The 14368-nt window shown below is 39.9% G+C and overlaps 1 protein-coding gene across 1 annotated transcript in view; it reads left to right on the top strand.

Moving 5' to 3' along the window:
- The window catches only part of LOC104471573 (thrombospondin type-1 domain-containing protein 7B-like), a gene marked incomplete at both ends in the record, with an annotated part of 93033 nt that extends 81454 nt beyond the window's left edge, over nucleotides 1–11579 (top strand). The window contains one exon of the mRNA XM_010086952.1: nucleotides 11385–11579. Within this exon, the coding sequence (XP_010085254.1) occupies nucleotides 11385–11579 (195 nt within the window). The remainder of the gene's footprint in view (nucleotides 1–11384) is intronic.
- Nucleotides 11580–14368: the final 2789 nt, after the last annotated feature.

Here is a 14368-nt window from a genome sequence, read left to right as displayed (position 1 = left end):
TAGAAACAAATTACTAGGAATTCATGGTGAGCTGTATTTATACTGCTGTTAAGACAAAAGCAAGAGTTAGTTTCACAGGTACAGCACATTTCTATGGAAAGTTCCCTTTCCTTTGGGTTTCTGATGAATTAAAAACCTGCTATTTACTGTTTCTTTGAAATACACACTTAAAATTCCAAATATCGATTCTCTCTTCTGAAAAGGAAATGTGATGTGAATCTTGATGGATTTTCAAAGTATTGAGTTGGTTTTGCATTGAATTTTATTTCCTAAATAACTTATTCTAAAGTGGAAGAAGTAATTACCACTTTGGGAAATTTTGGAAGCCCCTCTGATAACGTTTCCTTGGTTTTAAGGGAAATGGTAGCGCTGAGCATAATTGGCTGTAGTCTTTCTTCCCGCTCCAGAGAAAAAAGGGTCAGATGTTCCTCTGGGCTTCATGTCACCAAGGCTGCCGCAAGTCAGAGTCACTGATGTGCTTCTTAATGACTCCCTCCATGGCTGAGGTGGACCTCCCTCTCCAGAGCTGAGCATAGGTCCTGGTGCTGTGTGTGGACACCAGGGATTTATCAGAGGTGCAGAGGATCTTTGCTCTTACAGGAGGAGGGAGCTGAAGATACTCACGTGTCGCTCAGCCACATTCAAATGAGTCAGGAGAGGCATGCTAAGGACATTTTTTTGGTAGAGAAAATTCTTTAAGAAGTCAGAAAAAATAAACGTAAACTGCTTCTGTAAAAATTTACTCCAAGTTACTTTCTAAAGATGACCTTCCTCTGCTTTAAGTGCTCCTCGATTTCAGCATGATGTTGTCTGATGTTCTCGTGACAGTTGGCAGAAGCCGCCTGTGTCAAGAAAGATTCACACGCAGAGCAATTTTGTGGGAGAAACTGTGCTGAGCCCCAGCAAAGATGAACAAAACTTCACAGGTGAAAAGGGGGAATAAGATGAGAATCAAACTGGTGATTTATTAGAACTAAGATTAAAATAGTTTGTACTGGAAAGACTGTAATATAAGAAAATCTAGTATACTGACACAGTCAGCTCTACTCTGGGCTTAGCTAGGATGAAGTGTATGAGGAATCGCTAAAAATGCTAATAATCTTCCAGCAGGGTGGAAAATATTGCTAGCTGTGATACAGTTTACATTCTGGTGTATTAATGTGTTTTTATTGCATTTGATTGGGTTTTTTTTTTTTGTTAAACTAATCATAAATTATATGATCTGAACCAAGGGTAAAGAAATCACAATAGGGAACTTTTTGTGTCCAAATATTGTATTTGTTATACATGAACGTTCCTATAGTAATCGATCAGTGTTTGGATTGTGTAATTGCTTTAGAAACAAATGCTTGCAAACAAATGCTCCACTTACAGATATTAAAAAGAAGGTGTAATAGAATCCCTTCTTTTCCTATTGAAATAAATGTGCATTTTCCCATTGTTTCGTCAGGAACACAATCTGCTTTATAATTCCCTCTCAATTATAACAATTTGGTGCAAATTTAAGAAGAGTAGCAGCAGCTAAATAGGAAATGTTGTTTCTTTTTTTTTTTTTTTTTTTTTTTGCCTGTAAGAAAGGAAGAAAAGATCAACATAGGAAAAACAACGTACTGTGAGATATCTCCCTTTGCATCTTCTCTGATCTTCTGCCTTGTTTTTAAGAGAATAGAAGAGGAAAGCAAATAGTCCCTCTAGATCTGTTAGCTTCAAAAGAAGAGTAAAAAGGATTGTACTAGCAGTGAGAATGATCTGAACAACAGACGTGAGTGTAATTATTTTTATTATTCTTAAGAGGCAGATTTATTGGAACGCCTTTGCTCACACAAAAAAGGCAATGTGACTCAGGGGAAATACCGATTCTTATGGGAATCTGGGTTTTTTATACGCACTGTATAGAAATATATCCTTCAGTAACTTGGACTTTTAATCTCTTCTGGGGAAGCTGGATTTTTTTTTTGGGTTTGTTTGTGGTTTTTTTTCCTGCTAAAGAAAGGATGCCCTGAGGTAGGGTTTCTGTAAAACACTTTTTTCCCCGCACACTAGGAATGTTTAGGAAGAAGTATAAAAAAGCCTTTCTGTATGTGTAATTTATACATCAGGTATACATGTATGTGACTCCCACACATCAGAGCGTGACTTTGCTCTTACTGGGATTCAAGTCTGCGTACTAAGGTTTCCCACTGGGCAAATCTCCTGACAGGCCCCAAGCATTTGATTTCTCAAGGTTGTGCGTGGGAAATTTTTCACACTCTCTTTCTGCCTCTCTCACCTTTAATCAATGTGCAGTGTCTTTGCTGTCCTTAGTGCTGACCCTTCAGTCTCGAGTACAGTATCTTTATTTTATCTCATGGGGTAGACAATATTGTATGGTGGCTGAAAGATACTTAATTTAGATAACATTAATTATTTAGAGATGCATTTTTATTGGCTTCAGTCAAAGTAGATTTAGTTGTTTTATCAGTTTTAGGCTGGAGTTGAGTAGCCAGACTTGAGACCTCAAAGCATTTGGTTTTCTTATCTGTTCTTTACTGTAGAAAAGTGATGGCTGAAGTGGAAAGTTTCATGCAGGACCATATCTGCAAAATCCATTGGTACTTTAGAAAACTTTAACAGCAGTTTTTATGAGTGGAAGAGAGAAAGGGATGAGGGGGTTTACAAATTTCCATGTTACTACTTTCTGTATTGCAAGTTTTGGACTTTGATAAAGATGACAGGTCTGTATGCTGTAAAACACCAGGATTGTCTGAGTTCTGGAAAAGCATATTTAATCGAAAATAAAAATAAATAGAGGAGACCACATTCCAATATACTTTACACCAGTCCAAATCTGCATGTCTTTGCTTGTGTGCCATGGTATAAACAGCATTATGGAGGGAGAACTGCCAGGGAGGAACTGATAATTTGAGATGTATTTGTTTGTTCTCCCCTAAACATTAGCTGTGTGGCCAGGCAGTGAGCAAATACAAATTTTGGAGAAAATGGGATGAATCCACCCCGTTGGACAGCAGGCTGCCCCACAGCTCCTTTTTGTAGTGAGATGTGTGCAGTGGCATTTGTGCTGCCTTACTTGGGGCTTGGAGCACGTCTGGTGGGATGGGGTTTGGGCATTGGCAGCAGAATTCACTGGGGGAGGGGGAGAACAGGTGGGTGAGAGTGGGAGGCATCAGGATAAGTTAAAAAGTTGTCAAAGGACCCGTGTATTCCACAGTGGTTTAGTTGCTGGTCCCTGACCGGCCAAGAGCAGCAAGGGGTTCTGAATGGTGACATGAGAAGAGGCAAAACTGGGGTGGAGCTGGGGAGTGGGGAGCTGAGGGGGAAGGAGAAGTGAAGATCCTTCGGTGTTACCTTGGACCACAGTGTTTTAAATATTGGGGAGCTGTAAATATGGCAGTGTGTTAGAGTTATGTTCTGGGTTTCGTATCTGCTCTTCACTGTGAAGGGACAGATGGAGTGAAATGGCAGAGTGCCTGCCTTCCAGAGCAAGATTTTCAAATGTCCTTTCCTAAACCAACATGATGCAATGTTTTCTAATGTCCAGTTATCTAAAAGATTATAAAAGTGGATACTTTTATAAAACCCAATTCCAAAAAATTCAGACTGAAATGGACATTTGTCTGGACAAATGGCTGGGTTTGCCACGTGGGTTGGCTGTAGTGTTGAGCTGTCTACTGCTGTCGTGAAAGATGACCATGGGGTGCTACCAAAAAACTGGACCTGGCTGGAATAACGTAGGTGGTATTAGATTTTCAGTTCATCCAACTATCACTATAACACTGGCCTGTGAATATATAACTGAGGCAGAGCTTTCAGAAGACAGTCAGTGCTTTCTTGGTCAGCTGAGTGATTTTTCCAATTTGAATTACTAGAAACACTGTAAACCTTGTGTTTGTTTTCCATTTTCTCTCCCTTGTGTTATTTGGCATCTTTGATTCTCTTTATTTACTGTAGTCTCAGTGTCTGTATATATAATAGGATGTGCTAGTTTTATTTTCAAGTTGTGCAAGAAATAATTCATCTTAAGTATGACTTGATGATAGGTGCTACAAATAAATTGAACTTGAATAATTTTAGTAATTGTGGGTCACAGAGGAAAAAAGGAAGCATAGTTTTGTATTTTGTTGTGTTCTCTGACAGGAGCAGAAGCATAATTTCTGACGATTAATTTCTATCAGTAATAATCTACATAAATTTTAATAGAAAATGAAAGAAAAGCCATTCAAAACCTATAATAAAGTTTTTTTTTAAAAAAAGGAAAAATTGTGAAATATTCTTAGACTGATTGCATAATGTAGAAGCACTCAGGTTGCAGTTATTCTCTGGCCAAACTGAATTCGAAACAGTAAAAAATCATATTATTTTGTCTTTTTAGCCAGGCAGAGTGTGAGCGACTTGCAATAACAAAACACTTGCATTAAAATGAAAATGGTGTTAGACATTAATGTATCAATCCTGTGTTCTGCATGCAGTGTGTGGGTGAGAGGAGGAATGGGCTTTATAGGAATATATTTCTCTCCTACTTCTCCTTAAACAATGGGCAGTCTTGGCTCAGAGATGAGGGTGAATTAAAACATCAAGTCACACAGCTTGGGAAAATTGACATGTACAGCTCAATTCTTTCCGTGATTTAAATCATATATTCCCAACCAAGTAATCGATAACCTCGTCTGTAAGTATCAAAGAAAAATTGTTCTCTAAGAAGTTACTTTAAAATGGAACAGAGGTGAGTCCAGTTGAAGGCACTGAATGACAGAAGTCAGCCTGCACTGATTTTACTGGTTTTAATGTGCAGCCCTGGACATGATTAATCCCTTTCAGCCGAACGGGTCTGTTCTCGTGCTCGCGCTGCGGTGTTGGCCGAGAGACTCTGAGCCATGAAGAGTCAATGGTGCGGGAAGGATGTGTGCCTCTGGCATACAGACACTGTGTACAGACCTCTTTATCCCTTCCCGTCTGGTGAATGCCGATGACCTGTAGCCGCAGGGTTGCTCTACGGTTGGGTCGGACACGTGCACATGGGGACAGCTGCCCCGATGGAGGCATGGCTGTGGCTGCTCTGGAGGTGGCTCCCACCAGCCTGGTCCCCAGAAAGCTGCAGCTGGGGCTCCTCTTCTTCTGAGGCTCCTGTGCCTAGATTAACCTTTTTCCCCCCATACATGTCTCATTGTGGGAAGGCTGCAGAGAGGAGCTAACCCAAAGAGCAGCTAAAACATGGACCTTTAACTTGAGAAGGATCTTCACAGTTTTGCATGCTTTTTTTCCTTCGCTTCTAATTCCATCCCAAACTTCTCCCTTTCCCTGTTACTGTCTCTTCTCCATGCTGATGCTCTGTATCCAACTTTTCTACCCAATTCTTCCCGGACCCCTTTTTATGAAAATAATTTCAGTTGCTTTACTTTATCTTTTTTGGTTGATATTTACTGTCTTTATTGCTTCCCAACCTCATCTCAGGCTCTTCTTGTTTGTTTATAGAGCAGGTTGGTTGGGGTCTGTGTTTATGCAGCGCTCTGTTTGCTCGGTGCCATTTGTTAGCTCTTTAGCACTACTGTCAATAGCATTAACAGTTACAAAATCAGAAACTGGTGATCTCGGAGCCACTTTCCCTGCTGCATAACTAGTTGTTCCAGCTCTGCCTCTTATTTTTACTAGATTTGTGTCTGCGATGTCCTTCCCGGCATCGTTTGTTCTTTTCCTCAGACTTATTTTTAATGGTTATCTTACGGTTTCCTTTTCTAAGTCCAGACTTTGGACACACTTCACTGCTGCATCCAAGGGGGCTGTCACAGTGATGAAGTGTGTATTTGTGTCCTTAGAGAATCAGGACCTTAGACTTAAACCTGAGTCTTAGCAGAGCCTTATCTTACGTCATCTATTATGTCTGCTTCTGGTCTCCTTCTGTAATTAGGGGTTGCATTAACATACCAAGAATAATGTAAATGTTCCACCTGGAATTTTGGAGAAACTCATTGTAAGTATGAAGGAGAATCAATATAGAAGATAAATGAGGTCATCATGAGTTGTGAGACAGTACTTATAGTCCGCATTCTGGATCCTTAAAGTTATTTTCTATTTTTTTTTCTAACGTGTTATCCCTGAACTCCTTTTTCACTTATCATAGGGATACGTGTACAAAAGGATATGTTATCTTGCTGCATTGAGGGGTAATGAGAATAATTGTGCAACCCAAAATGGGCATTTTTCTGAATAGTGAGAAGGCAAACAGATACATTAAAATGGTTCCTTTGACTTTACATGCTGGCTTTGATTTTTCCCGTATTCTTAGAATTGAAGCCAGAGAAGATTATTACATCATTGTGTCTACACCTCTTGAGCGTTAGACCTCTTGTCTAGCCCTATAGGTCATCCCGTTGTTCTATATTAAGTCCAGCCGTTTGATTTACACTACTGCATAGATTTAGTTTTAGTGTTTGGCCTGAGAGTACCTCTCTGGAATTATCAGTCTTTGTTTTCAGATGTTCTAATGACATTTAATTCCAGAGTTTTGAACCCACTAATTTAGGTTTTCCAAATTGAAGTGCCACGGTACAATATAATTTTACTGGTTGGTAGTTGATGTTCTCACTCTTCAGCTTTTTACCCTTTGGAAACTGTTGAAATGCTTTTTTAAAAGAGAATTGATTATAACTTTGGTAAATGAATATGATTACCAAGACTGACTGTAATTGGATTTTTACTTAAGAGGAACTGTATTTATGTTATCTTTCCTTACTGGATGCAGTGCTATGCCTGTAATATTTCTTTCTCATTACACTCCTTTGTTAGGAACATCTGTAGTGCTCTTAAGTCAGGCATGTGCTTAACTGAGAGCACTTGAGTTCCCCCAGTTTGATGCTGACCTGCTTCTCTGGTGATGTGATGTCACCTAAGGATACATTCAGTGCCTCTGCAATTTGACAGCGTGCAAACATTTGATTTCACCATGTAAAAGTTTACAGAAGAAGTGTCTGCTATTTACATTTAATTTAAGATAGATGTAGTTAAAGAATATAGCTTCCATATGCTTCTGCATGCCATATGCTAAGATGATGGCATGCAAACATACTCTCGTGGGTGTAAATATAAAACCAGAAGACAGTTGTACTGAATATACCATTGGCAGTCCTTGTTCAGTATCCCAGCAGAGCCCCATAGCAGCTGAAGGGGAAATTTCCTCCCCAAACCGTCCATTTAACACTCGATTTCTGCCTTGAAGCAAAGCAGTTGCATCTGCAGCTATTTTCATTGCTCGTATTAAACCCCAACTTTTGTTGACACCTTAATGTCTCTTAAGTCATTCCATCCGTGCCCTGAAAAAGATACATTTTTTCTTTAGGATTTTAGACCTGGTTATGTTTCAGTTTAATTCACGATCTTGTTTTTATCATTACGAGAGAAGATGTACTTTTTGGGGGGGCAGCCATTGTTTTATATCAGTGCATTGAATTGTCATCCTGGAGCTTGGCCCCAAGTGTTTGATTGCAGTTTGGTGGCGTTGCCTGGTGGTAATAAAAAATAATAGCAGGGGTTCAAAAGGAAATCCTGCATTTCCCCTCTGCGTGGGAATCAATATTATAATTCGAAACCCTTTATCTGGCAATGTCCTGTTATTTGCTATTTCTCTTTGTGTTTGTGTCCATTTTAAATGCTGCAGAGATGGTAGAAATCATACATTATGTCTAGGAGGGATTTATTGTTTCTTTTTGTGATTTTTTTTTTTTTTCCTCAGTGCATAGGGCTGCAAATGGACTGCATTTGCCCTCCGGTGGTATCCCACGTGAAAAAAAAAGAGATGTTGACATAGCAGAAATGGCTTTGCGGTATGAGTTTATTTAAAACCATTGTGACAGAACTGAGGATTACAGACAAATATTTTTTATGCAACATAAACCACACATGAGCCAAACCAATCAGTAGTTTGAAACCACCGAGGATAAATAATTTCACTAACTTTCCTGAAAGTGCACTGAAAACAAGTTTGTCTCATTCTGTTTCTACAAGTATTTGAAAATATTTTTCTCTTATAAGTTAAAGGTAACTTAACTGGGAAATAAGTCTGCAGCAGGCAGAAACGGGGTGACGAGCTCCTGTCCAAACCACAGGAGTGGATCTGGCAGCTCTGCTGCTTCCTGCCTGGCCCTTCTCAACCCAGCGAAATGCCCTAATGGAGGTTTGGTTTATTATTCAATTCATTTTAGCAGTTCATGCTGCTCACCTCAAACCTAGCGTAAGCATGGAGCAGAGATCTGCCGTTTCTTATGACTGACGTGCTGTAAAGATCAGGCGCGTTAAGCTCAGGCTTTTGAAGATAATTGATCTCAAGCTGAACAAGTCCTGCACTGACATCATCTTGGAAGATGCTTGCAGACTCTGGAGTGGCAGTGAATGGCCTCCTAATGTGACTGAAATGGATCGTACGGCTTAGGTCCACCCGAGGAGGGGTGGGGTTTGGTGTGTAGGGGTACCAGCTGTGCCTGGCCGGCATTTTATTTTGTGTGTGTGCAACAAGAAATGCCCGCTCTGCCGGCAAAGCAACACAGCTGCCAGTTGGGTCACCAGAAAGGTTTTCTCCTGGGCCCTCCAGCTCAGTGATAACACCGTTGGCATTGATAAGTGCAGAAGTCCAGGAGAAGGGGAAGCAAGCAGAATGTTTGCTCTTTAGGCAGTATTTTAGGCATCAAAAGAAGCCTTTTGGGTTCCTTGCTCTTTGGCCGCTGCCTTCTCTCCTTGCTGACACTGCGGCTTTGTTGCTCGGTCAGGAATGACCTGATTGAGTTACCAGGATCTGCACTTATTCCTAAAGTAGAGAAGAGAAGCAATTCTGTGTTTTTAACCACCTGCCTGTCCCTAGTCACCTTGTAGGAGATCCTCCTCCTCTCCACCTTTAGGTCTTATGTCTCTTACTAGACTGTCCATTATATTTTCTTCTTTTCAAGTCTCTGCGCTTACACATGTATAATCCACTATATTATTTGTTGTTTTAGTTTGACTTTTCTCTACCCATTTTTACTATTGCCGCTAATTTCTTTAAGCTCCATGATCTCTGTCAAATACTTGCCCTGATCTCGTATGTCCTTATGTACCCATTACTTCTAGCATCTAAATAGCCTCAGTGAGCTCAGTGAATTATTTGTGTGCTTAAAATTAAAGACATTTGTGCAGAAGTTCGGGCCATTAGATATTAACTTGTTGCAGCGTGGAGCATCTGATTTAACACTGATATTTAGAAGGTCCGTCACTTGTGTTGCCATTAATAAATGTCAGGAGTGAATTGTGGTCTTCTGTCAAATGTTAGTAAACATTGCAACGTGCTGGTTTATTATGCAGTTGCAAATATTGCTTCTTGGGGCTGGCAGCGTAGGATATTGTTCACTTCCCTGCAGATGCTACCGGTTATAGCGATGCTGAGAAGCTGGTTTGCATACCCTTGGCCATGCTTCACGTGGACATGTTTGTGTTGCCAAATCTTTGGTGTCCTTGCTGAAGGTAATGAGGCTACACAGAGCATCAGAGTCTATTACTTGTTTAACCTCCTGAAGAGGGCAATTACACCGCTTCCCTGTACAGAGCGGTGACCTCTGTCCTCGCGCTCTTGTAATTGAGAAGGGGAATGTCTCAGAGTTTCTGACTGCCAGAGTTGAGAGATAGGAAGGGTCACAAGGATTGAAAGTGAAAGGCAAGGATCAGCAATTTAGAGGTAGTTATTAATATGCTGATTTACTGTCACTTGAGTCTAAAGAGACTTTTAACAATTGCTTGCCTTTTGCATGCTCTTCAAAATCCTGATTTTTTCCTTAGAAATCTAATTACATTTTAATAAGATTTTTTTTTTTTGTTTCCAGGTGGTTGCCAACCCATCCCTTGCTCCCATATAGCACTGTAGTTGAAAATCAAAAATCATGTGTATTTATTGCAAAGTTACACCCCAGTAAATCCTTTAACTGTAAGAAAACAGAGAGTTATTTTTCCCTTTTTCTTCATGCACTCTTAGTTACACTAAGTGCTGGCGACAAGGAAAAATATATGCAGCTGCAAAAACCTGAATTATTTAGGTATCTCCATAAAATAATATCACAGGTTGTTGAAGTTAAATAATAAAATCTGGATTAAATAATTTCATCTTCTGTAGCTTTATGATACACTGCGTGGACTTGCCTGAAATCAGAGAGCCTGACATGACTAAACTCCTGGGGCCAAATTCAATTCCTGACTCTGTCCTTGACTTTCTTACTTTAATGAAGCCACGACCTATCTTTGCTTTGGTTAACCTACTATGTAGGATATAAATAGCCTATAATCTTGGAGATTTTGTGAGAATTAATTATTATTAATGAAATGAAAGACTCCACAATGTGCAGGCTATTTTTATTTATTATAATTACTTATTATTAATTCACTGAAACTTTAGCGAGTTTTATTATAGGCTCCCTGTGACTCAGATTCGTACATTAATACTTTTGTCCTCTACCATGGCCATACAGTGCCATTATCCACCCTGGAAATTTAATCACTATGGTGCAAAAAAAGGACAGGGGTGTTGAAGGAAAATCCTAAAATAGAACTGGGGGGAAATCAGTGCGTCTAAGCCCTGGGCTGTGCTCTTGCAAACCCCGTTTGACTCTTGCCTGGCCCCAATGAGCCCTATGTCCAAATTCAGAGAGCTCAGCCCCAGCCCGGCTCTGTGCCTGCTGTTTCCTATTGCCACAGCCCAGTCTTAGAGACCTGCCAAAGTGCTGGGCAGGGCACCGGAGAAGTTCATTGTGTTTGCGCGTGGGCTGCAGCCTCGCCAGTGCTGCGTGTGCAGGTAAAGCTCGGTATGTGCGCAGGGGCTCTGCCGCTGCCTGCGTGCAAAAGCACTTCAGGTGGGATGGAACTTGGCAGAGAGACACTGTCCTCGCCCGAGACATATAGAGCAGTTGTATTTTGTGGGGTTTTTTTCCTGCTAATGGATCCATTCAGTAGTGCTTTTTTTTTTTTTTTCTGCTTTAAAGCGGTTTCAGTTCCATGCATGTGCATCACAGCTTGGGAATCCTGACTTTGACCAAATCTGTTTTATGGCACATAGCCACATTATTATATCCTTTCTTGTTTGGACGTAGAATGTATCATTGGTTAAGTTGTTGTCCCAACCTTTAAAATGACTGTCTCCTTGAGAATATTAAATTTATGTCATCATTTCAATAACACACTGCTCAGAGAAGAATGTCTTCATGGTTTTGTGAAGCTTCCAGCCCATCTTTGAGTGATGCGTGAATAATGGCCTAAAAATAAATCAGCTTTATCCTGTTAACCTGGGAGAGTGAATCTCACATGGAACACAAGTACTGACTGCATAGAGTGTAGTACAATATATATCAGAATATAGAGATTTCTGTACCTTTATTTTTCAGCTGTTACGTGCCTGTCGGAGCACAACGACTCTGCCGATGTCGGTGACTGCATGCAGTGGGCAGGAGCTATGCCGCCTCTTGTACAGGAGTGTCTTGTTCCCTGCAGAGATGACTGCACGTTTACCCCCTGGTCTAAATTTACAGCATGCTCCTTTGACTGTGAATCAACCAGAAGCAGGAGACGGTCACTCACAGGTACAATCTTTTATAGTACTGCTCTGATGGTGACGCTTGTGAATAACACTTCTCAGATGTTGGTGGACTGATGTTGAGGTTTTGGGAAAATCCAGACAGAGTAGCGGTTGTCTTTAATTGATCTGATACTGATCATTGCCTGCTTTATGTGCAAACATTTTGGTATAAGAATAGTGCAGAAAAATGTGGTGGTGGAAAACCATTTTTAGACATAAACCAAATAAACCAGTGACTATGCATTGTGCAAGTTTATCTGACCTGTTACGCTGGGAAGCATGCAGCAAGTGTGTACATGAGAATAAAAATCAGTGTGATTTTCTGTTTAAGACTGTTGAAATCTGTATGAAGTTTAAAACTGGGAGTTTTGTGCTCAGCACCATCCAGTAGTTCAACTGGGCAAATTAATACCATGAATAAAGTAAAAACAGTGTCATTAAACAGTTTTGGTTGATCTTTTCTATGTCTTCTTTAAACACTCTAGTTCAAACCATTTCATGGAGCAGTCTCCCATACTTGTGGTCATGGTTTGTTATTATATTATTTGAATGCTTACGAAACTGAAAAGCTTTAAAACTCTGTAACACTAATAGTTTGGAACTGCTTGTTTTGTAAGGAATTGTCTTCCCCCCCATATGAACAGCTAAATTAAATCAAAATGAATTATTCTGTTTTCAGAGGGTTTACAAGAAATTTACTGTTATTGTTATCCTGAACTCTCACATCTTTTCATATTTCTGTGTTGTGTTTGAGAGCTGTGGTGTAGCTGGCTTGAGTTTGCTCTGTTAATAGAGGTGAAGCTCCAAAGACTTCTACTATGGAGTAAAATACGAACATTGCTGTAAAAATATCTGCTGCGATAATGCTTGGGAACGGAATGGCAACAAAGTATGGTGGCTACCACTGCTCCTTTCTTCTAGACTCACTTGTACCTGGCTGCATGGCTGTCTTGTTATTCAGTTTGTTACTGCTGGAATGATGCAAGTTTCTAGTAACCAACAATTACAGTGTACAGACATAATGGCTTCAAGCTGGCATTCGTCAATATGGCTCATTAAATGATAAAGAGTTCTCTTTTACATAAAAATCATTATTATACAATGCTCTATTGTTTCTGCCAAAGAGCATATTCTAAAATGTTCTCTATATCAATGCCTGTGTGTTTACAGTAGTAAGAATAATAGGTGCTTGATCTTATAAAAAATATGAAAGAATTAAGTGAATACTTACTTCCAGGTAGTTTTAAATCCAGATTTTCTTTATGAACATCTGTGCAAGTCATAAAACGGTATGGTCTTACCTATCCTTTTTCTTACTCTGCTCTACATCAGACATAGATCCTTTCAAGTACATGGACCAAAAATGGTTTCTGATATTCAGGTTTTGATGGCTTGTCTCCTCTCTTGTGACCAAACACCACCAGTCTCTCCCATACGACCTTGCTGAGTTCCTTTCCTCCTGCCGGGAAGGAGTTTGTAGTGTCAGCCTGCTCCCAGCAAAGGTGTCCTGAAAAGCAAGCGGTGAACATGCAGCGGGTGTCCCAGGTGGTGCTGAGGTGGGGACAGCCCAGCACCCAAGAGAGCAGCGGGGAAGGACCAAATCAGACATAGGTTTGGGTTTGACCGCAGTTCAAAAGGAGAGGTTGATGAGATTAGTGGTGACCTGTCTTTGCATAAAACTTCATGAGAATTGGAGCTGGCCAAAAGTCTCAAAAAAAATCTCATCCGTGTGAACTCAGTCCAAAGATAAAGCGCTGTTTGGGAAGTACTTCATGGTGTTAAGACCCCTTCATCCATTTGTGTTTCACCTTTCTCTAAGTGTGCATGAGCTGCACCTCCTTGTTCTGCACCGTGTATTTCTATGCTCAAGTGAATGCTTCGGCTTCATTGTAAGAGTTCATTAACAGTGTCATTTAGAGGGAATCTGCTAATTGTTTGCGAAGTATTTGCTTGCCTCCCACTCAGTTTTTAATAGTATTGTTCATTTTACTTTGTAAGTAATCATAGGCTCTACATATAAAACCAGTCATTACTTAAGTGAAAGACATATTACAGAACATATCAAAATTAAAAGTCATTATAATGAAAACACAGTTTTTAGGTAAGTCTTCAGTTAACTGATAGAGTTAATTCACTGTACTATGGATACAATGTATTTTCTGTAGGAAGGTGTATTTTTTAATGTTTCATATGGTTTGTATGTACAGTATGTGGTATCTGCTAATATTTGATGTATATAATATTAGCATTTAAAAAAGAAAATACTATTTAATTGAAGGTCTTACATCCCTGAAAATTTTGGAGCTGGTATTTTTAATAGTAATTTTTAAGGCAGTCTGTGAAGGTGGTAAAAATATCACCATCATTAATTCTAAAACTACTTCTTTGTGAAGAGTGTGGGATGAATGTTACTTTTGCCCTCAAAACAGGGCTTTCATAGCAACTTCATTAGAGAGAAGATTCCTGCAAAACAGATGGCAGGGCAAGTTGGGAAAAAAGTGCCGTATAAGTGTGAGATTATTAGCATCCTTACCTGTGGCTTATGTGCTTCATATACTAATGGCAAAACATCAGCAAGTCCCAAATTCCCATGTTTACTAGTACAATGCAGAACACATAGCTCTATGTATACACTGAGTTTGTGGCTTCTGTCGGCTCATCAAACATAAAATGCTGGAAATGCCACTAGAGAGCTCCTGGTCTATTTAAAGCCTTTTAAAAGAGTTTCCTTGAAGTATGTGGAGTTGTACCTCTTACACCTTACCTGAATTTGCTCACAAATATGTATATATA

Source organism: Pterocles gutturalis, unplaced genomic scaffold, assembly GCF_000699245.1.
Source record: "Pterocles gutturalis isolate BGI_N339 unplaced genomic scaffold, ASM69924v1 scaffold32706, whole genome shotgun sequence".
NCBI classification, from domain to species: domain Eukaryota; kingdom Metazoa; phylum Chordata; class Aves; order Pterocliformes; family Pteroclidae; genus Pterocles; species Pterocles gutturalis.
The sequence above is the reverse complement of the archived record's forward strand: the minus strand, read 5'-3'. Positions and strand labels throughout refer to the sequence as shown.